Source organism: Chiloscyllium plagiosum, unplaced genomic scaffold (genome assembly GCF_037043375.1).
Source record: "Chiloscyllium plagiosum isolate Xiang-an unplaced genomic scaffold, Cpla_swu_hap1 HiC_scaffold_2, whole genome shotgun sequence".
Classification (NCBI taxonomy): Eukaryota; Metazoa; Chordata; class Chondrichthyes; order Orectolobiformes; family Hemiscylliidae; genus Chiloscyllium; species Chiloscyllium plagiosum.
The window spans coordinates 17,701,970-17,723,274 of NW_028270140.1; the positions used below are offsets into that span (position 1 = coordinate 17,701,970).

General features: G+C 62.8%; 1 protein-coding gene across 1 annotated transcript in view; it reads right to left on the reverse strand.

The window, feature by feature from the left end:
• Window positions 1-16,419, reverse strand: part of leprotl1 (leptin receptor overlapping transcript like 1) — an 87,997-nt gene extending 71,578 nt beyond the window's left edge. Inside the window, exon 1 of the mRNA XM_043720428.2 lies at window positions 16,357-16,419. Coding sequence (XP_043576363.1) covers window positions 16,357-16,372 — 16 coding nt within the window. The 5' untranslated portion in view covers window positions 16,373-16,419. The remainder of the gene's footprint in view (window positions 1-16,356) is intronic.
• Between the last annotated feature and the right edge of the window lie 4,886 nt (window positions 16,420-21,305).

Consider the following 21,305-nt stretch of genomic DNA (forward strand, 5'->3'; position numbering starts at 1 on the left):
GTGATGGAGTGGGGTCGGTGTGATGGAGGGGTCAGTGTGATGGAGGGGTCGGTGTGATGGAGGGGTGGTGGTGTGATAGGGGGGTCGGTGTGATGGGGGGTCGGTGTGATGGGGGGTCGGTGTGATGGGGGGGTCGGTGTGATGGGGGGGTCGGTGTGATGGGGGGGTCGGTGTGATGGAGAGGGGGGTCGGTGTGATGGAAGGGGTTTGGTGTGATGGAGGGGGGTCGGTGTGATGGAGAGGGTGAGTCGGTGTGATGGAGAGGGTGAGTCGGTGTGATGGAGGGAGGTCGGTGTGATGGAGGGGGTCGGTGTGATGGAGGGGGTCGGTGTGATGGAGAGGAGGATCGGTGTGATGGAGCGGAGGTTGGTGTGATGGGGGGGGGGGGTCGGTGGGATGGAGACGGGTCGGTGTGATGGAGGGGGGGGTCGGTGTGATGGAGGGGGGGATTGGTGTGATGGAAGGGGGGTTGGTGTGATGGAGGGGGGTCGGTGTGATGGAGGGGAGGATCGGTGTGATGGAGGGGGGGATCGGTGTGATGGAGGGGGGGTTGGTGTGATGGAGGGGGGTCGGTGTGATGGAGGGGGTGAGTCGGTGTGATGGAGGGGTGGGTCGGTGTGATGGAGGGGGGTCGGTGTGATGGGGGGGGTCGGTGAGATGGGGGGGTCGGTGAGATGGCGGGGGGGTCGGTGTGATGGGGGGGTCTGTGAGATGGGGGGGTCGGTGTGATGGGGGTGGTCTGGGTGATGGGGGGGGTCTGGGTGATGGGGGCGGTTCGGTGTGATGGAGGGGGGGTCGGTGTGATGGAGGGAGGGTCGGTGTGATGGAGGGAGGGCCGGTGTGATGGAGGGGGTTCGGTGTGATGGAAGGGGGGTCGGTGTGATAGAAGGGGGGTCGGTGTGATGGAGGGGGGGTCGGTGTCATGGAGGGGGGGTCGGTGTGATGGAAGGGGGGTCGGTGTGATGGGGGCGGTCGGTGTGATGGGGGGCGGTCGGTGTGATGGGGGGGTCGGAGTGATGGGGGGTCGGAGTGATGGGGGGGTCGGTGTGATGGAAGGGGGTGGGAGTGATGGAAGGGGGTGGGAGTGATGGGGGATCGGTGTGATGGGGGGGGCGGTCGGTGTGATGGATGGGGGTCGGTGTGATGGGGGGGTCGGTGTGATGGGGGGGTCGGTGTGATGGGGGGGGGTCGGTGTGATGGGGGGGTCGGTGTGAAGGGGGGGTCGGTGTGAAGGGGGGGGTCGGTGTGATGGAGCGGGGTCGGTGTGATGGAGCGGGGTCGGTGTGATGGAGGGGTCGGTGTGGTGGAGGGGTCGGTGTGATGGAGGAGGGGAGTCAGTGTGATGGAGGGGGCTCGGTGTGATGGAGGGGGGTCAGTGTGATGGGGGGTCGGTGTGAATGGGGGGGCGGGGTGATGGGGGGTCGGTGTGATGGGGGTGGTCGGTGTGATGGGGGGGTCGGTGTGATGGGGGGGTCGGTGTGATGGGGGGGTGTGATGGGGGTTGTCGGTGTGATGGTGGGGGACGGTGTGATGGTGGGGGACGGTGTGATGGTGGGGGACGGTGTGATGGTGGGGGACGGTGTGATGGGGGGTCGGTGTGATGGGGGGTCGGTGTGATGGGGGGTCGGTGTGATGGGGGGTCGGTGTGATGGGGGGTGGTGGTGTGATGGGGGGGGTCGGAGTGATGGTGGGGGTCGGTGTGATGGGGGAGTCGGTGTGATGGGGGGGTCGGTATGATGCGGGGGTTGGTATGATGGATGAGGGGTCGGTGTGATGGAGGGGGGTCGGTGTGATGGAGGGGTCAGTTTGATGGAGGGGGTCAGTGTGATGGGAGGGTCGGTGTGACGGGGGGTCGGTGTGATGGAGTGGGTGTCGGTGTGATGGGGGGTTCGGTGTGTTGGGGGGGGTCAGTGTGATGGGGGGATCTGGGTGATGGGGGGGGTCTGGGTGATGGGGGGGGTCTGGGTGATAGGGGGGGTGGTCGGTGTGATGGGGGGGTCGGTGTGATGGGGGGGTGGTGAGATGGGGGGGTCGGAGTGATGGAGTGGGTGTCGGTGTGATGGGGGGTTCGGTGTGTTGGGGGGGGGTCAGTGTGATGGAGGGAGTCTGGGTGATGGGGGGGGTCTGGGTGATGGGGGGGGTCTGGGTGATGGGGGGGGTGGTCGGTGTGATGGGGGGGTCGGTGTGATGGAGGGGGTCCGGTGTGATGAAGGGGGGGTCGGTGTGATGGAGGGGGTTCGGTGTGATGGAAGGGGGGTCGGTGTGATGGAAGGGGGGTCGGTGTGATGGAGGGCTTGGTGTGATGGGGATGTCGGTGTGATGGGGGTGTCGGTGTGATGGGGAGGGGGGGTCGGTGTAATGGAGTGGGGGGGTCAGTGTGATGGAGGGTGTCAGTGTGATGGAGTGGGGGTTGGTGTGATGGAAGGGGGGGTCGGTGTGATGGAGGGGGGTCGGTGTGATGGAGGCGGTGGTCGGAGTGATGGAGGGGGGGGTCGTTGTGATGGAGGGGGTGGTCGTTGTGATGGAGGGGGGGTCAGTGTGATGGGGGGGCGGTCGCTGTGATGGAGGGGGCATCGGTGTGATGGGGGGGATCGGTGTGATGGAGGGGGGGTCGGTGTGATGGAGGGGGGTCAGTGTGATGGAGGGGTCGGTGTGATGGAGGGGTCAGTGTGATGGAGGGGTCGGTGTGATGGGTGGGGTCGGTGTGATGGAGTGGGGTCAGTGGGATGGAGTGGGGTCAGTGGGATGGAGTGGGGTCGGTGGAATGGAGTGGGGTCGGTGTGATGGAGGGGTCGGTGTGATGGAGGGGTCGGTGTGATGGAGGGGTCGGTGTGATGGAGGGGTGGTGGTGTGATAGGGGGGTCGGAGTGATGGGGGGTCCGTGTGATGGGGGGTCGGTATGATGGGGGGTCGGTGTGATGGAGGGGTGGTGGTGTGATAGGTGGGTCGGAGTGATGGGGGGTCGGTGTGATGGGGGGTCGGTGTGATGGGGAGGGGGGTCGGTGTGATGGAGAGGGGGGTCGGTGTGATGGAAGGGGGGTCGGTGTGATGGAGGTGGGTCGGTGTGATGGAGAGGGTGAGTCGGTGTGATGGAGAGGGGGATCGGTGTGATGGAGAGGGGGATCGGTGTGATGGAGAGGGGGATCGGTGTGATGGAGAGGGGGATCGGTGTGATGGAGAGGGGGATCGGTGTGATGGAGTGGGGTCAGTATGATGGAGTGGGGTCAGTGTGATGGAGTCGGGTCAGTGTGATGGAGGGGTCGGTGTGATGGAGGGGTCGGTGTGATGGAGGGGTCGGTGTGATGGAGGGGTCGGTGTGATGGAGGGGTCGGTGTGATGGAGGGGTGGTGGTGTGATAGGGGGGTCGGTGTGATGGGGGGTCGGTGTGATGGGGGGTCGGAGTGATGGGGGGGTCGGTGTGATGGGGGGTCGGTGTGATGGGGGGTCGGTGTGATGGGGGGGTCGGTGTGATGGGGGGGGGGGGGTCGGTGTGATGGGGGTGTCGGTGTGATGGAAGGGGGGTCGGTGTGATGGAAGGGGGGTTGGTGTGATGGACGGGGGTCGGTGTGATGGAGAGGGTGAGTCGGTGTGATGGAGAGGGGGATCGGTGTGATGGAGGGGGTCGGTGTGATGGAGGGGGTCGGTGTGATGGAGGGGGTCGGTGTGATGGAGAGGAGGATCGGTGTGATGGAGAAGTGGGTCGGTGTGATGGGGGGGTCGGTGTGATGGGGGGTTCGGTGTGTTGGGGAGGGTCAGTGTGATGGGGGGGGTCTGGGTGATGGGGGGGGGTGGTCGGTGTGATGGGGGGGTCGGTGTGATGGAGGGGGTCCGGTGTGATGAAGGGGGGGTCGGTGTGATGGAAGGGGGGTCGGTGTGATGGAAGGGGGGTCGGTGTGATGGAGGGCTCGGTGTGATGGGGGTGTCGGTGTGATGGGGGTGTCGGTGTGATGGGGAGGGGGGGTCGGTGTAATGGAGTGGGGGGTCAGTGTGATGGAGGGTGTCAGTGTGATGGAGTGGGGGTCGGTGTGATGGAAGGGTGGGTCGGTGTGATGGAAGGGTGGGTCGGTGTGATGGAGGGGGGTCGGTGTGATGGAGGCGGTGGTCGGAGTGATGGAGGGGGGGTCGTTGTGATGGAGGGGGGGTCGTTGTGATGGAGGGGGGGTCGTTGTGATGGAGGGGGGGTCAGTGTGATGGGGGCTCAGTGTGATGGGGGCGCGGTCGGTGTGATGGAGGGGGGATCGGTGTGATGGGGGGATCGGTGTGTTGGGGGGGTCGGTTTGATGGAGGGGGGTCAGTGTGATGGAGGGGGGGTCAGTGTGATGGAGGGGGGGTCGGTGTGATGGAGGGGGGGTCGGTGTGATGGAGGGGGGGTCGGTGTGATGGAGGGGGGGTCGGTGTGATGGAGGGGGGTCGGTGTGATGGAGGGGTCGGTGTGATGGAGGGGGGTCGGTGTGATGGAGGGGGGGTCGGTGTGATGGAGGGGTGGTGGTGTGATAGGGGGGTCGGAGTGATGGGGGGTCGGTGTGATGGGGGGTCGGTGTGATGGGGGGGTCGGTGTGATGGGGGGGTCGGTGTGATGGAGAGGGGGGTCGGTGTGATGGAAGGGGGTCGGTGTGATGGAAGGGGGGTCGGTGTGATGGAAGGGGGGTTGGTGTGATGGAGGGGGGACGGTGTGATGGAGAGGGTAAGTCGGTGTGTTGGAGAGGGGGATCGGTGTGATGGAGAGGGGGATCGGTGTGATGGAGAGGGGGATCGGTGTGATGGAGAGGGGGATCGGTGTGATGGAGAGGGGGATCGGTGTGATGGAGTGGGGGATCGGTGTGATGGAGGGGGGGTCGGTGTGATGGAGGGGGGGTCGGTGTGATGGAGAGGGGGGTCGGTGTGATGGAGAGGGGGGTCGGTGTGATGGAGAGGGGGGTCGGTGTGATGGAGAGGGGGGTCGGTGTGATGGAGTGGGGTCGGTGTGATGGAGGGGTCAGTGTGATGGAGGGGTCGGTGTGATGGAGGGGTGGTGGTGTGATAGGGGGGTCGGTGTGATGGGGGCTCGGTGTGATGGGGGGTCGGTGTGATGGGGGGGTCGGTGTGATGGGGGGGTCGGTGTGATGGGGGGGTCGGTGTGATGGGGGGGTCGGTGTGATGGAGAGGGGGGTCGGTGTGATGGAAGGGGGGTTGGTGTGATGGAGGGGGGTCGGTGTGATGGAGAGGGTGAGTCGGTGTGATGGAGAGGGTGAGTCGGTGTGATGGAGGGAGGTCGGTGTGATGGAGGGGGTCGGTGTGATGGAGGGGGTCGGTGTGATGGAGAGGAGGATCGGTGTGATGGAGCGGAGGTTGGTGTGATGGGGGGGGGGGGTCGGTGGGATGGAGACGGGTCGGTGTGATGGAGGGGGGGGTCGGTGTGATGGAGGGGGGGATCGGTGTGATGGAAGGGGGGTTGGTGTGATGGAGGGGAGTCGGTGTGATGGAGGGGAGGATCGGTGTGATGGAGGGGGTGAGTCGGTGTGATGGAGGGGTGGGTCGGTGTGATGGGGGGGTCGGTGTGATGGGGGGGGTCGGTGAGATGGGGGGGTCGGTGAGATGGCGGGGGGGTCGGTGTGATGGGGGGGTCTGTGAGATGGGGGGGTCGGTGTGATGGGGGGGGTCTGGGTGATGGGGGGGGTCTGGGTGATGGGGGGGTTCTGGGTGATGGGGGCGTCTGGGTAATGGGGGGGGTTCGGTGTGATGGAGGGGGGGGTCGGTGTGATGGAGGGAGGGTCGGTGTGATGGAGGGAGGGCCGGTGTGATGGAGGGGGTTCGGTGTGATGGAAGGGGGGTCGGTGTGATAGAAGGGGGGTCGGTGTGATGGAGGGGGGGTCGGTGTCATGGAGGGGGGGTCGGTGTGATGGAAGGGGGGTCGGTGTGATGGGGGGGTCGGTGTGATGGGGGGCGGTCGGTGTGATGGGGGGGTCGGAGTGATGGGGGGTCGGAGTGATGGGGGGGTCGGTGTGATGGAAGGGGGTGGGAGTGATGGGGGATCGGAGTGATGGGGGATCGGTGTGATGGGGGGGCGGTCGGTGTGATGGAGGGGGGTCGGTGTGATGGGGGGGTCGGTGTGATGGGGGTGTCGGTGTGATGGGGGGGGAGGTCGGTGTGATGGGGGGGGGTCGGTGTGATGGGGGGGGTCGGTGTGATGGGGGGGGTCGGTGTGAAGGGGGGGGTCGGTGTGATGGAGCGGGGTCGGTGTGATGGAGGGGTGTCGGTGTGATGGAGGGGTCGGTGTGGTGGAGGGGTCGGTGTGATGGAGGAGGGGAGTCAGTGTGATGGAGGGGGCTCGGTGTGGTGGAGGGGGGTCAGTGTGATGGGGGTCGGTGTGAATGGGGGGGCGGGGTGAATGGGGGGTCGGTGTGATGGGGGTGGTCGGTGTGATGGGGGGGTCGGTGTGATGGGGGGGTCGGTGTGATGGGGGGGTGTGATGGGGGTTGTCGGTGTGATGGTGGGGGACGGTGTGATGGTGGGGGACAGTGTGATGGTGGGGGACGGTGTGATGGTGGGGGACGGTGTGATGGTGGGGGACGGTGTGATGGGGGGTCGGTGTGATGGGGGGTCGGTGTGATGGGGGGTCGGTGTGATGGGGGGGTGGTGGTGTGATGGGGGGGGTCGGAGTGATGGTGGGGGTCGGTGTGATGGGGGAGTCGGTGTGATGGGGGGGTCGGTATGATGCGGGGGTCGGTATGATGGATGAGGGGTCGGTGTGATGGAGGGGGGTCGGTGTGATGGAGGGGGGTCGGTGTGATGGAGGGGTCAGTGTGATGGAGGGGGTCAGTGTGATGGGAGGGTCGGTGTGACGGGGGGTCGGTGTGATGGAGGGGAGTCGGTGTGATGGAGGGGAGTCGGTGTGATGGAGGGGTCGGTGTGATGGGGGATGGGAGTCAGTGTGATGGAGGGGGTTCGGTGTGATGGAGGGGGGGTCGGTGTGATGGGGGGTCGGGGTGAATGGGGAGGCGGGGTGAATGGGGGGTCGGTGTGATGGGGGGTCGGTGTGATGGGGGGGTCGGTGTGATGGGGGGGTGAGATGGGGGTTGTCGGTGTGATGGTGGGGGTCGGTGTGATGGGGGGGTCGGTGTGATGGGGGGGGTCGGTGTGATGGGGGGGTCGGTGTGATGGGGGGTGTGATGGGGGGGTGTGATGGGGGGTGTCGGTGTGATGGTTGGGGTTGGTGTGATGGTGAGGGTCGGTGTGATGGCGAGGGTCGGTGTGATGGCGAGGGTCGGTGTGATGGGGGGGGTCGGTGTAATGGGGGGGTCGGTGTAATGGGGGGTCGGTGTAATGGGGGGTCGGTGTAATGGGGGTGTCGGTGTGATGGGGGGGGTGTCGGTGTGATGGCGAGGGTCGGTGTGATGGCGGGGTGGGTGTAATTGGTGGGTCGGTGTGATGGGGGGTCGGTGTGATGGGGGGTCGGTGATGGGGGTATCGGTGTGATGGAAGTGGGGTCGGTGTGATGGAGGGGGGGTCGGTGTGATGGAGGGGGGGTCGGTGTGATGGAGGGGGGGTCGGTGTGATGGGGGCGGTCGGTGTGATGGAGGGCGGTCGGTGTGATAGGGGGGTCGGTGTGATGGGGGGGTCGGTGTGATGGAGGGGGATCGGTGTGATGGAGGGGGATCGGTGTGATGGAGGGGGATCGGTGTGATGGAGGGGGATCGGTGTGATGGAGGGGGATCGGTGTGATGGGGGGATCGGTGTGATGGAGGGGTCGGTGTGATGGAGGGGGTCAGTGTGATGGGGGGGTCGGTGAGACGGTGGGTCGGTGTGATGGAGGGGTCGGTGTGATGGAGGGTTCGGTGTGATGGAGGGGTCGGTGTGATGGGGGAAGGGAGTCAGTGTGATGGAGGGGGGTCGGTGTGATGGAGTGGGGTCGGTGTGATGGAGGGGTCGGTGTGATGGGGGAAGGGAGTCAGTGTGATGGAGGGGGGTCGGTGTGATGGAGGGGGGTCGGTGTGATGGGGGGGTCGGTGTGATGGGGGGGTCGGTGCGATGGGGGGGGGTCGGTGTGATGGGGGGGGTCGGTGTGAAGGGGGGTGTTGGTGTGAAGGGGGGGTCGGTGTGATGGGGGGGGTCGGTGTGATGGGGGGGTCGGTGTGAAGGGGGGGGTCGGTGTGAAGGGGGGGGTCGGTGTGATGGAGCGGGGTCGGTGTGATGGAGGGGTGTCGGTGTGATGGAGGGGTCGGTGTGGTGGAGGGATCGGTGTGATGGAGGAGGGGAGTCAGTGTGATGGAGGGGGCTCGGTGTGATGGAGGGGGGTCAGTGTGAATGGGGGGGTGGGGTGAATGGGGGGTCGGTGTGATGGGGGTGGTCGGTGTGATGGGGGGGCGGTGTGATGGGGGGGGCGGTCGGTGTGATGGAGGGGGGTCGGTGTGATGGGGGGGTCGGTGTGATGGGGGGGGTCGGTGTGATGGGGAGGGGTCGGTGTGATGGGGGGGGTCGGTGTGAAGGGGGGGGTCGGTGTGAAGGGGGGGGTCGGTGTGATGGAGCGGGGTCGGTGTGATGGAGGGGTGTCGGTGTGATGGAGGGGTCGGTGTGGTGGAGGGGTCGGTGTGATGGAGGAGGGGAGTCAGTGTGATGGAGGGGGCTCGGTGTGATGGAGGGGGGTCAGTGTGATGGGGGGTCGGTGTGAATGGGGGGGCGGGGTGAATGGGGGGTCGGTGTGATGGGGGTGGTCGGTGTGATGGGGGGGTCGGTGTGATGGGGGTGTGTGATGGGGGTTGTCGGTGTGATGGTGGGGGACGGTGTGATGGTGGGGGACGGTGTGATGGTGGGGGACGGTGTGATGGGGGGTCGGTGTGATGGGGGGTCGGTGTGATGGGGGGTCGGTGTGATGGGGGGGTGGTGGTGTGATGGGGGGGGTCGGAGTGATGGTGGGGGTCGGTGTGATGGGGGAGTCGGTGTGATGGGGGGGTCGGTATGATGCGGGGGTCGGTATGATGGATGAGGGGTCGGTGTGATGGAGGGGGGTCGGTGTGATGGAGGGGTCAGTGTGATGGAGGGGGTCAGTGTGATGGGAGGGTCGGTGTGACGGGGGGTCGGTGTGATGGAGGGGAGTCGGTGTGATGGAGGGGAGTCGGTGTGATGGAGGGGTCGGTGTGATGGGGGATGGGAGTCAGTGTGATGGAGGGGGTTCGGTGTGATGGAGGGGGGTCGGTGTGATGGAGGGGGGTCGGTGTGATGGGGGGTCGGGGTGAATGGGGAGGCGGGGTGAATGGGGGGTCGGTGTGATGGGGGGTCGGTGTGATGGGGGGTCGGTGTGATGGGGGGTTGAGATGGGGGTTGTCGGTGTGATGGTGGGGGTCGGTGTGATGGGGGGGGTCGGTGTGATGGGGGGGTCGGTGTGATGGGGGGGGTCGGTGTGATGGGGGGGGTCGGTGTGATGGGGGGGTTCGGTGTGATGGGGGGTGTGATGGGGGGGTGTGATGGTGGGTGTCGGTGTGATGGTTGGGGTTGGTGTGATGGTGAGGGTCGGTGTGATGGCGAGGGTCGGTGTGATGGGGGGGTCGGTGTAAATGGGGGGGTCGGTGTAATGGGGGGTCGGTGTGATGGGGGTGTCGGTGTGATGGGGGGGGTGTCGGTGTGATGGCGAGGGTCGGTGTGATGGCGGGGTGGGTGTAATTGGTGGGTCGGTGTGATGGGGGGTCGGTGTGATGAGGGGTCGGTGATGGGGGTATCGGTGTGATGGAAGGGGGGTCGGTGTGATGGAGGGGGGGTCGGTGTGATGGAGGGGGGGTCGGTGTGATGGCGGGGGGGTCGGTGTGATGGAGGGCGGTCGGTGTGATGTAGGGGGGTCGGTGTGATGGGGGGGTCGGTGTGATGGAGGGGGATCGGTGTGATGGAGGGGGATCGGTGTGATGGAGGGGGATCGGTGTGATGGAGGGGGATCGGTGTGATGGAGGGGGATCGGTGTGATGGGGGGATCGGTGTGATGGAGGGGTCGGTGTGATGGAGGGGGTCAGTGTGATGGGGGGGTCGGTGAGACGGGGGGTCGGTGAGACGGTGGGTCGGTGTGATGGAGGGGTCGGTGTGATGGAGGGGTCGGTGTGATGGAGGGGTCGGTGTGATGGAGGGGTCGGTGTGATGGGGGAAGGGAGTCAGTGTGATGGAGGGGGGTCGGTGTGATGGAGTGGGGTCGGTGTGATGGGGGGTCGGGGTGAATGGGGGGGTTGGTGTGATGGGGGGGTCGGTGTGATGGGGGGGGGTCGGTGTGATGGGGGGGTCGGTGTGATGGGGGGGTCGGTGTGATGGGGGGGGTCGGTGTGATGGGGGGTCGGTGTGATGGGGGGGTCGGTGTGATGGGGGGTGTGATGGGGGGTGTCGGTGTGATGGTTGGGGTTGGTGTGATGGTGAGGGTCGGTGTGATGGCGAGGGTCGGTGTAATGGGGGTGTCGGTGTGATGGGGGGGTCGGTGTGATGGCGGGGTCGGTGTGATGGTGAGGGTCGGTGTGATGGTGAGGGTCGGTGTAATTGGTGGGTCGGTGTGATGGGGGGTCGGTATGATGGGGGGGTCGGTGTGATGGAGGGGGGGTCAGTGTGATGGAGGGGGGGTCGGTGTGATGGAGGGGGGGTCGGTGTGATGGGGGCGGTCGGTGTGATGGAGGGCGGTTGGTGTGATGGGGGGGTCGGTGTGATGGGGGGGTCGGTGTGATGGGGGGGTCGGTGTGATGGAGGGCGGTCGGTGTGATGGAGGGCGTTCGGTGTGATGGGGGGGGTCGGTGTGATGGGGGGGTCGGTGTGATGGGGGGCGGTCGGTGTGATGGGGGGGTCGGTGTGATGGGGGGTCGGTGTGATGGCGGGGTCGGTGTGATGGCGGGGTCGGTGTGATGGCGGGGTCGGTGTGATGGCGGGGTCGGTGTGATGGGTGGGTCGGTGTGATGGGTGGGTCGGTGTGATGGGGGGTCGGTGTGATGGGGGGTCGGTGTGATGGAAGGGGGTCAGAGTGATGGGGGATCGGTGTGATGGGGGCGGCGGTCGGTGTGATGGAGGGGGGTCGGTGTGATGGGGGGGTGAGATGGGGGTTGTCGGTGTGATGGTGGGGGACGGTGTGATGGGGGGTCGGTGTGATGGGGGGTCGGTGTGACGGGGGGGTCGGTGTGACGGGGGGTCGGTGTGATGGAGGGGTCGGTGTGATGGGGGGGGTCGGTGTGATGGGGGGGTCGGTGTGATGGAGGGGGGTCGGTGTGATGGGGGGGTCGGTGTGATGGGGGGGTCGGTGTGACGGGGGGGTCGGTGTGATGGGGGGGTCGGTGTGACGGGGGGTCGGTGTGATGGAGGGGTCGGTGTGATGGAGGGGTCGATGTGATGGAGGGGTCGATGTGATGGAGGGGTCGGTGTGATGGAGGGGTCGGTGTGATGGAGGGGGGTCGGTGTGATGGAGGGGGGTCGGTGTGATGGAGGGGGGTCGGTGTGATGGAGGGGGGTCGGTGTGATGGAGGGGGGTCGGTGTGATGGGGGGGGTCGGTGTGATGGGGGGTCGGTGTGATGGGGGGGGGTCGGTGTGATGGAGGGGTCGGTGTGATGGAGGGGTCGGTGTGATGGGGGGTCGGTGTGATGTGGGGCGGTCGGTGTGATGGGGGGGGTCGGTGTGATGGAGGGGGTCGGTGTGATGGGGGGTCGGTGTGATGGGGGGGTCGGTGTGATGGAGGGGTCGGTGTGATGGGGGGTCGGTGTGATTGGGGGGGGTCGGTGTGATGGGGGGCGGTCGGTGTGATGGGGGGGGTCGGTGTGATGGGGGGGGTCGGTGTGATGGGGGGTCGGTGTGATGGGGGGGTCGGTGTGATGGGGGGGTCGGTGTGATGGGGGGTCGGTGTGATGGGGGGGTCGGTGTGATGGGGGGTCGGTGTGATGGGGGGGTCGGTGTGATGGGGGGTCGGTGTGATGGGGGGGTCGGTGTGATGGGGGGTCGGTGTGATGGAGGGGTCGGTCTGATGGAGGGGTCGGTGTGATGGGGGGTCGGTGTGATGGGGTGGTCGTTGTGATGGGGGGGTCGTTGTGATGGGGGGGTCGTTGTGATGGGGGGGGTCGGTGTGATGGGGGGGTCGGTGTGATGGGGGGGTCGGTGTGATGGGGGGGTCGGTGTGATGGGGGGGTCGGTGTGATGGGGGGTCGTTGTGATGGGGGGGTCGTTGTGATGGGGGGGTCGGTGTGATGGGGGGGGGTCGGTGTGATGGGGGGGGTCGGTGTGATGGGGGGGCGGTGTGATGGGGGGGTCGGTGTGATGGAGGGGTCGGTGTGATGGGGGGGTCGGTGTGATGGAGGGGGCGGTCGGTGTGATGGAGGGGGGGGTCGGTGTGATGGAGGGGGGGGTCGGTGTGATGGGGGGGTCGGTGTGATGGGGGGGTCGGTGTGATGGGGGGGTCGGTGTGATGGAGGGGGGGGTCGGTGTGATGGGGGGGGTCGGTGTGATGGGAGGGTCGGTGTGATGGGGGGGTCGGTGTGACGGGGGGGTCGGTGTGATGTGGCGGGGGGTCGGTGTGATGGGGGGGTCGGTGTGACGGGGGGTCGGTGTGACGGGGGGGTCGGTGTGACGGGGGGTCGGTGTGACGGGGGGTCGGTGTGACGGGGGGGGTCGGTGTGATGGTGGGGTCGGTGTGATGGGGGGGTCGGTGTGACGGGGGGGTCGGTGTGATGGGGGGGTCGGTGTGATGGAGGGGGGTCGGTGTGACGGGGGGGTCGGTGTGACGGGGGGGTCGGTGTGACGGGGGGTCGGTGTGATGGAGGGGTCGGTGTGATGGGGGGGGTCGGTGTGATGGGGGGGTCGGTGTGATGGAGGGGGGTCGGTGTGATGGGGGGTCGGTGTGATGGGGGGGTCGGTGTGATGGGGGGGTCGGTGTGACGGGGGGGTCGGTGTGACGGGGGGGTCGGTGTGACGGGGGGTCGGTGTGATGGAGGGGTCGGTGTGATGGAGGGGTCGATGTGATGGAGGGGTCGGTGTGATGGAGGGGTCGGTGTGATGGAGGGGGGTCGGTGTGATGGAGGGGGGTCGGTGTGATGGAGGGGGGTCGGTGTGATGGGGGGGGTCGGTGTGATGGGGGGTCGGTGTGATGGGGGGGGGGTCGGTGTGATGGAGGGGTCGGTGTGATGGAGGGGTCGGTGTGATGGGGGGTCGGTGTGATGGGGGGCGGTCGGTGTGATGGGGGGGGTCGGTGTGATGGAGGGGGTCGGTGTGATGGGGGGTCGGTGTGATGGGGGGGTCGGTGTGATGGAGGGGTCGGTCTGATGGAGGGGTCGGTGTGATGGGGGGTCGGTGTGATTGGGGGGGGTCGGTGTGATGGGGGGCGGTCGGTGTGATGGGGGGGGTCGGTGTGATGGGGGGGGTCGGTGTGATGGGGGGGGTCGGTGTGATGGGGGGTCGGTGTGATGGGGGGGTCGGTGTGATGGGGGGGTCGGTGTGATGGGGGGTCGGTGTGATGGGGGGGTCGGTGTGATGGGGGGTCGGTGTGATGGGGGGGTCGGTGTGATGGGGGGTCGGTGTGATGGGGGGGTCGGTGTGATGGGGGGTCGGTGTGATGGAGGGGTCGGTCTGATGGAGGGGTTGGTGTGATGGGGGTTCGGTGTGATGGGGGGGTCGTTGTGATGGGGGGGTCGTTGTGATGGGGGGGTCGTTGTGATGGGGGGGGTCGGTGTGATGGGGGGGTCGGTGTGATGGGGGGGTCGGTGTGTTGGGGGGGTCGGTGTGATGGGGGGGTCGGTGTGATGGGGGGTCGTTGTGATGGGGGGGTCGTTGTGATGGGGGGGTCGGTGTGATGGGGGGGGTCGGTGTGATGGGGGGGGTCGGTGTGATGGGGGGGCGGTGTGATGGGGGGGTCGGTGTGATGGAGGGGTCGGTGTGATGGGGGGGTCGGTGTGATGGAGGGGGCGGTCGGTGTGATGGAGGGGGCGGTCGGTGTGATGGAGGGGGGGGTCGGTGTGATGGAGGGGGGGGTCGGTGTGATGGGGGGGTCGGTGTGATGGGGGGGTCGGTGTGATGGGGGGGTCGGTGTGATGGAGGGGGGGGTCGGTGTGATGGGGGGGGTCGGTGTGATGGGGGGGTCGGTGTGATGGGAGGGTCGGTGTGATGGGGGGGTCGGTGTGACGGGGGGTCGGTGTGATGTGGCGGGGGGTCGGTGTGATGGGGGGGTCGGTGTGACGGGGGGTCGGTGTGACGGGGGGGTCGGTGTGACGGGGGGTCGGTGTGACGGGGGGTCGGTGTGACGGGGGGGGTCGGTGTGATGGTGGGGTCGGTGTGATGGGGGGGTCGGTGTGACGGGGGGGTCGGTGTGATGGGGGGGTCGGTGTGATGGAGGGGGGTCGGTGTGACGGGGGGGTCGGTGTGACGGGGGGGTCGGTGTGACGGGGGGGTCGGTGTGACGGGGGGTCGGTGTGATGGAGGGGTCGGTGTGATGGGGGGGGTCGGTGTGATGGAGGGGGGTCGGTGTGATGGGGGGTCGGTGTGATGGGGGGGTCGGTGTGACGGGGGGGTCGGTGTGACGGGGGGGTCGGTGTGATGGGGGGGTCGGTGTGATGGGGGGGTCGGTGTGACGGGGGGTCGGTGTGATGGAGGGGTCGGTGTGATGGAGGGGTCGATGTGATGGAGGGGTCGATGTGATGGAGGGGTCGGTGTGATGGAGGGGTCGGTGTGATGGAGGGGGGTCGGTGTGATGGAGGGGGGTCGGTGTGATGGAGGGGGGTCGGTGTGATGGAGGGGGGTCGGTGTGATGGGGGGGTCGGTGTGATGGGGGGTCGGTGTGATGGGGGGGGTCGGTGTGATGGAGGGGTCGGTGTGATGGAGGGGTCGGTGTGATGGGGGGTCGGTGTGATGTGGGGCGGTCGGTGTGATGGGGGGGGTCGGTGTGATGGAGGGGGTCGGTGTGATGGGGGGTCGGTGTGATGGGGGGGTCGGTCTGATGGAGGGGTCGGTCTGATGGAGGGGTCGGTGTGATGGGGGGTCGGTGTGATTGGGGGGGGTCGGTGTGATGGGGGGCGGTCGGTGTGATGGGGGGGGTCGGTGTGATGGGGGGGGTCGGTGTGATGGGGGGGGTCGGTGTGATGGGGGGTCGGTGTGATGGGGGGGTCGGTGTGATGGGGGGGTCGGTGTGATGGGGGGTCGGTGTGATGGGGGGGTCGGTGTGATGGGGGGTCGGTGTGATGGGGGGGTCGGTGTGATGGGGGGGTCGGTGTGATGGGGGGTCGGTGTGATGGGGGGGTCGGTGTGATGGAGGGGTCGGTCTGATGGAGGGGTCGGTGTGATGGGGGGTCGGTGTGATGGGGGGGTCGTTGTGATGGGGGGGTCGTTGTGATGGGGGGGTCGTTGTGATGGGGGGGGTCGGTGTGATGGGGGGGTCGGTGTGATGGGGGGGTCGGTGTGATGGGGGGGTCGGTGTGATGGGGGGTCGTTGTGATGGGGGGGTCGTTGTGATGGGGGGGTCGGTGTGATGGGGGGGGGTCGGTGTGATGGGGGGGGTCGGTGTGATGGGGGGGCGGTGTGATGGGGGGGGTCGGTGTGATGGGGGGGTCGGTGTGATGGGGGGGTCGGTGTGATGGGGGGTCGTTGTGATGGGGGGGTCGTTGTGATGGGGGGGTCGGTGTGATGGGGGGGGGTCGGTGTGATGGGGGGGGTTGGTGTGATGGGGGGGCGGTGTGATGGGGGGGTCGGTGTGATGGAGGGGTCGGTGTGATGGGAGGGGTCGGTGTGATGGGGGGGGTCGGTGTGATGGGGGGGTCGGTGTGACGGGGGGGTCGGTGTGATGGGGGGGTCGGTGTGATGGGGGGGTCGGTGTGACGGGGGGGTCGGTGTGACGGGGGGCGGTCGGTGTGATGGGGGGGGTCGGTGTGATGGGGGGGGTCGGTGTGATGGGGGGGGTCGGTGTGATGGGGGGGTCGGTGTGATGGGGGGGGTCGGTGTGATGGGGGGGTCGGTGTGATGGGGGGGGTCGGTGTGATGGGGGGTCGGTGTGATGGGGGGGGTCGGTGTGATGGGGGGGTCGGTGTGATGGGGGGGGTCGGTGTGACGGGGGGCGGTCGGTGTGATGGGGGGGGTCGGTGTGATGGGGGGTCGGTGTGATGGGGGGGGTCGGTGTGATGGGGGGGTCGGTGTGATGGGGGGGGTCGGTGTGATGGGGGGGGTCGGTGTGATGGGGGGTCGGTGTGATGGGGGGGTCGGTGTGATGGGGGGGTCGGTGTGACGGGGGGCGGGGCGAAGGGAACAAAAGGCCCCCTCCCCTTCCCTTCCCCCCCCCATCCCGGGGCTGCAGACCCATTCCCCGCCCCCGAGCGCAGGTCCCCCTCCTCCAGCCGGGTACCGCAGCAGCTGCAGCGGCGGCGAGGCTGACACCGATTCTCCCGGCTCCGCTCCCTCACCTTTAATACCCGCCATGGTACCGACCGATAAACAAACCCCTACACCGCCGGGTCAAAGGTCTCGCAGGGGTCACCGGCACAGGAAACGACGTCATCGTGCGACCCCCGATCCCTTCCCCACGCCCCACAGGAGGATGCGCGCGCAGCGTGTTGTCCTGTTTCCTTGCCTCATTGTCCCCAGTGTTACAGATGGAACCCCATTCCCTCTCACTCACTCACTCAGGCAGGCAGTGTGGGGTGTCAGTATTTATTACCTTGTTGTTCTTGAGAAGGTGCCTTCTTGAACCACTTTCTGTAGTTACATCTTATGGAGGGAGTCCAGGAGTTTGACCCAGTAATATTGATGGAACAGTGATACATTTCCATGTCAGGATGGTGTGCAACTTGGAGTGGAACTTACAGGTGGTGGGGCTCCCATTGTAACTGCTGCCCTTCTCCTTTCTAGAGGAAGTGGTTGTGGGTTTAGCACGTGCTGTCCAAAGAGTCATAGAGGTGTACAGCATGGAAACAGACCCTTCAGTCCAACCCGTCCACACCAACCAGATGTCCCAACGCAATCTAGTCCCACCTGCCAGCACCCGGCCCATTTCCCTCCAAGCCCTTCCTATTCATATACCCATCCAAATGCCTCTTAAATGTTGCAAATATACCAGCCATGGTGAATTTCTACTCTTTTGCATCTTGTAAATGGTAAACGTAAAGTTGCCATAATTCCAGAGAACTGTGAGGCTCCTCTCTTATGGGAGAGTCGAGAGTGTGGTGCTGGAAAAGCACAGCCAGTCAGGCAGCATCTGAGGGACAGGATAATCGATGTTTTAGGCAAAAGCCCATCAGCATTCCTGATGAAGGGCTTTTGCCTGAAACGTCAATTCTCCTGTTCCTCAGATGCTGCCTGATCTGTGGTTTTCCAGCACCACACAATTGACTCTGATCTCCAGCATCTGTCGTCCTCACTTTCTCTTATGAGAGAGATGACTCATGGTGAGTTTAGCTTGAGGGTCACCATGCCTCAGAAGATTGACAAGGCGGGACTTTAATGGTCACCTCAGTCAGTACTGTTGTGGGGGGGGGGTCGGTGTGATGGGGGGGGGGGGGTCGGTGTGATGGGGGGGTTCAGCCAACTGAACTAACCATATAGCAAAGGTCAAGTCGCCATATTCCCAGAGGAGCATAAGACTGTTCTCTCATTAGAAAGAGTCATTGGGTGGTGAGTTTAACCTGATAATCATTATGCCTCAGGTGAAGAATGAGTCTAATAAGGAACGATCTTTATGATGGTACAAACTGCTCCTGAGCATTGGTGGTGGAGGGAATGAGTTTTTGTGGATGTGGTCCCAATTAAATGAGCTAGTTTGTCCTGGATGGTGTCAGGCTGCTCAAGTGTTGTTGAAGCTGCACATTTCTGGGCAAGTGGGGAGAATCCATCATACTCCTGCCTTGTTGATGGTAGACAGACTTTGGGAGTAAGGAAGTTGATTAGCCATGCAGTATTACTAGGCTTTAATCTGACATTGTAGCCACAGTATTTATTTTGCTGGTACAGGTGAATGTTAATGGTAATACCACTGAATATCTAAAAGGAGATGGTTAGATTCTGTCTAGTTGGACAAAGTAATTGCCATGTACTTAAGTGGCAAACAACATTCAAACCATCTATCAGCTTAAGCCTAAATGTTGCGCAGGTCTTGTTGCATTTGTTCACATGCTGTCTTAACATGAGAAGGTGAATTATGATGATGCATATTGTGCAATCTTCAGTACAAACAACCATTTTTGATCTTAACATGGAAGGACAGTTGTTAATGAAGGAACTGACGATAGTTGAGCCTCAGACTCTAGTCTGCGGAATTAAGGACTATTGTGGCAGAGTGGTAGTGACCTGCCTTTGAACCAAGAAAATGAATTTAAATCCCATGTAGAAGCATGTGTTATTGTATTTAATTTTTAAACAGTCAGTTGTTTTCTCACCTTCAAATCTGCCATCACTTCAAACAATAAACAAGTACTGAAAGAAAGCAACATCTTGATTTCAAAATTATCATCCTTGTTTTGAAATTCCTGCATGGCCTCCACCATCCCTGTTGCTGTAATCTTCTCCAGCCCTGTGACATTTCTGTGCTTATCTAATTCTGGCTTTCTGAGCATTCCCGATTTTGATTTCCCCATCATGGGTGGCTGTAACTTTAATTATATGGGCCCTAACTTCTGAAATACTGTTCATACACCTCTTTGCCCCCCTTAATTCACTCAAGACAATTTTTTTCAAATCTACTTCTTTGCTTAAACCTTTGCTCATTTTAGCATAATATCTCCCAATGTGACTCTATTATTTTTGTTTTATCATACTTCATTGAAGAAGCATCTTGGGGTGACTTGTGTTAAATGTGCTTTTATTCAAAAATTGTGTCAAATGTTTCCTGGATTAGTAGAGATAGGAAATAAATGTCAGCCTTTGTAGCAATGGCAACAAATAGTTTAAAAATCTGTGACTTCTCTCTCCTGACTTTTAAGTTCCAACAGTGGCACAAATTCCTCTCTCCCTCAACTCTATACCTGATTTCTCATACATTTCCACTTCCCATTCCTGGATAAGGCCACACATTTGTCTGCCTGGGTCACAATCTGAAATTTTCCCTTTACACTCCTCTACCTTGTTGAATATATTTTTGATTTAATTTCTTTGAAGATCAAAAAGCTATCAATCAATAAAGTTTAGCAGTATGAATAAATAAAATTATCTCAATGCTGCAATACCTGGGTTTACATGTAACCTTTCTGAACCCTTAAGAAACTCAAACAAAAACCAGAATTTTACATTTTTTAAATCACCTGCAAGAAACCACTCCAACATAATACTTAACAGAATATGCTTCACCACTATTTAAAGGAAGAATAACAAACAGTATCTTGATCAGTATGAGGACTTGATGATTGTGCCTACTCAGCAGTCTGCTCAATGACCTAAGAGTCATAAGACCACAGTAAAGTTAAACGCAATGTCCTAAGTCACAAGTTATCAGACTACTTCCCAATGTACAATGTAGATGCTTTCCTGCTGTAACTTGGCTACCTCCATCTCGCCCTAGCTTAGATGCTGCAATCTGTTGGCAGCCAGCAATAAAACGGGTTAGAGGGTTGGGTTGGGGGGATGGGATTAGAGGATTGAGTTCAGAGGTGGGGGGGGGGTGGAAAGGTTTGGGGGTTGAAGAGTTGGGAATGGGATGGGGTAGGGGACTGGGTTTGGGAGTATGAGTGGGGAGGAGTTGGGAGTTAAGGGGGTGAGAATAGGGGTGGGGTTTGGGGTGTGTTGTTGTATGGGGAGATATTGGGAGTTAAGGAGGTGAGAATGGGGTGGGTTTGGGGGTTAGGACATGTGTGGGAATGGGGTGTGATTGGGTTCGGGGGTGTGTGGGTGGAGAGAGGGGGGTAATGGGGTGAGATGGGGATGGGTTTGGGTGTGTGTGGGGAGAGGTTGGGGTTAAGAGGATGAGAATGGGGATAGAGGTAATGGGAATGGGATTAGTGGGTGGGGTTGAATTTGAGTAAATGGGTAGGTGGGTATGGGGATAGGGTTAATAAGTAGGTGCCAGGGTAAGAATAATGGATAGGGTTAGTGGGTGGGAATGGGGGTGTGTGAGTGGGTAGGAGTAGGGGTATGGTTAGTGGTTGGGTCTAAGTTTAAGGGTGGGGGTAGGGTTAGTCAGTGTGTCTAAGGTTGTGGTTGCGGTGGTGGTGGGGTCAGTAGGTGGGACTAAAGTCGGCGCTGGGGGTGGAGTCAGGAGTTGCGTGAAAGGTTGGGGTTATGGATGGACGTGGCTTCCATGGGTGGGTCGAAGTTTGGGGTCAGTCGGTGGGTCTAAGGTTGGGGTTAGGTCAATGGGTGGGGATGGGGTCAGTGAGTGGGTCTAACATTGGGTTGGGGGGTGGTATCAGTGGGTGGGTCGAAGGTTGAGGTCATTGGGTGAGGTTAGTGGGGGTAGGGTCAGTGAGCCGGTCTAAGGTTGGGGTCAGTGTGTGGGATGGCATCTGTTCAGGTGGGGTATGGATAGGTAGGTGGGTGGGTGGGTGTAAGGTTGGAGTCAATCAGTGGGTGGAGTTGAGGTGAGTGGATGGGTCTAAGGTTGGGATCAGTGAATGGGTTTGGGGTTGATGGGAAGGTCTAAGGTTAGGGTCAGTCGGTGGGTGGAGTCGGGATCAGTGGATGGGTCTAAGGTTGGGATCAGTGGGAAGATGGTCAAGAGTGTGATACTGGAAAAGCACAGCCAGTCAGGCAGAATCCGAGTGCAGGGGAATCGACATTTCGGGCTTAAGCCCTTAATTCTTGATGAACGGTTTATGCCGGATATGTCGATTCTCCTGTTAATCGGATGCTGCCTGACCTGCTGTGCCTTTCTAGCATTGCACTCTCAACTCTGATCTCCAGCATCTGCGGTCCTCACTTTCTCCTAGTCAGTGGGAAAGTCTAAGGTTGGGGTCAGTGGGAAGGTTTGGGGTCAGTGAGAAGGTCTAAGGTCAGCATCAGTGGCAGGGTGTAAGGTTGGGGTCAGTGGGTGGGTCTAAGGTTGGGGTCAGTGGGTGGGTCTAAGGTTGGGGTCAGTGGGTGGGTCTAAGGTTGGGGTCAGTGGGTGGGTCTAAGGTTGGGGTCAGTGGGTGGGTTTAAGGTTGGGGTCAGTGGGTGGGTTTAAGGTTGGGGTCAGTGGGTGGGTTTGGGGTCAGTGAGAAGGTCTAAGGTTGGGGTCAGTGGGTGGGTTTGGGGTCAGTGAGAAGGTCTAAGGTTGGGGTCAGTGAGAAGGTCTAAGGTTGGGGTCAGTGGGAAGGTGACAGGGCCTAAGGTTGGGGTCAGATTCCGTGCAGAGTAATGGGCGTGGCCTACCCCGTGTTGACGTCGACAGGGCCCCGCGCGGTGTCTGACGTAATTCTGCGTCATCGCATTGTGCGGTCGCCCGCAG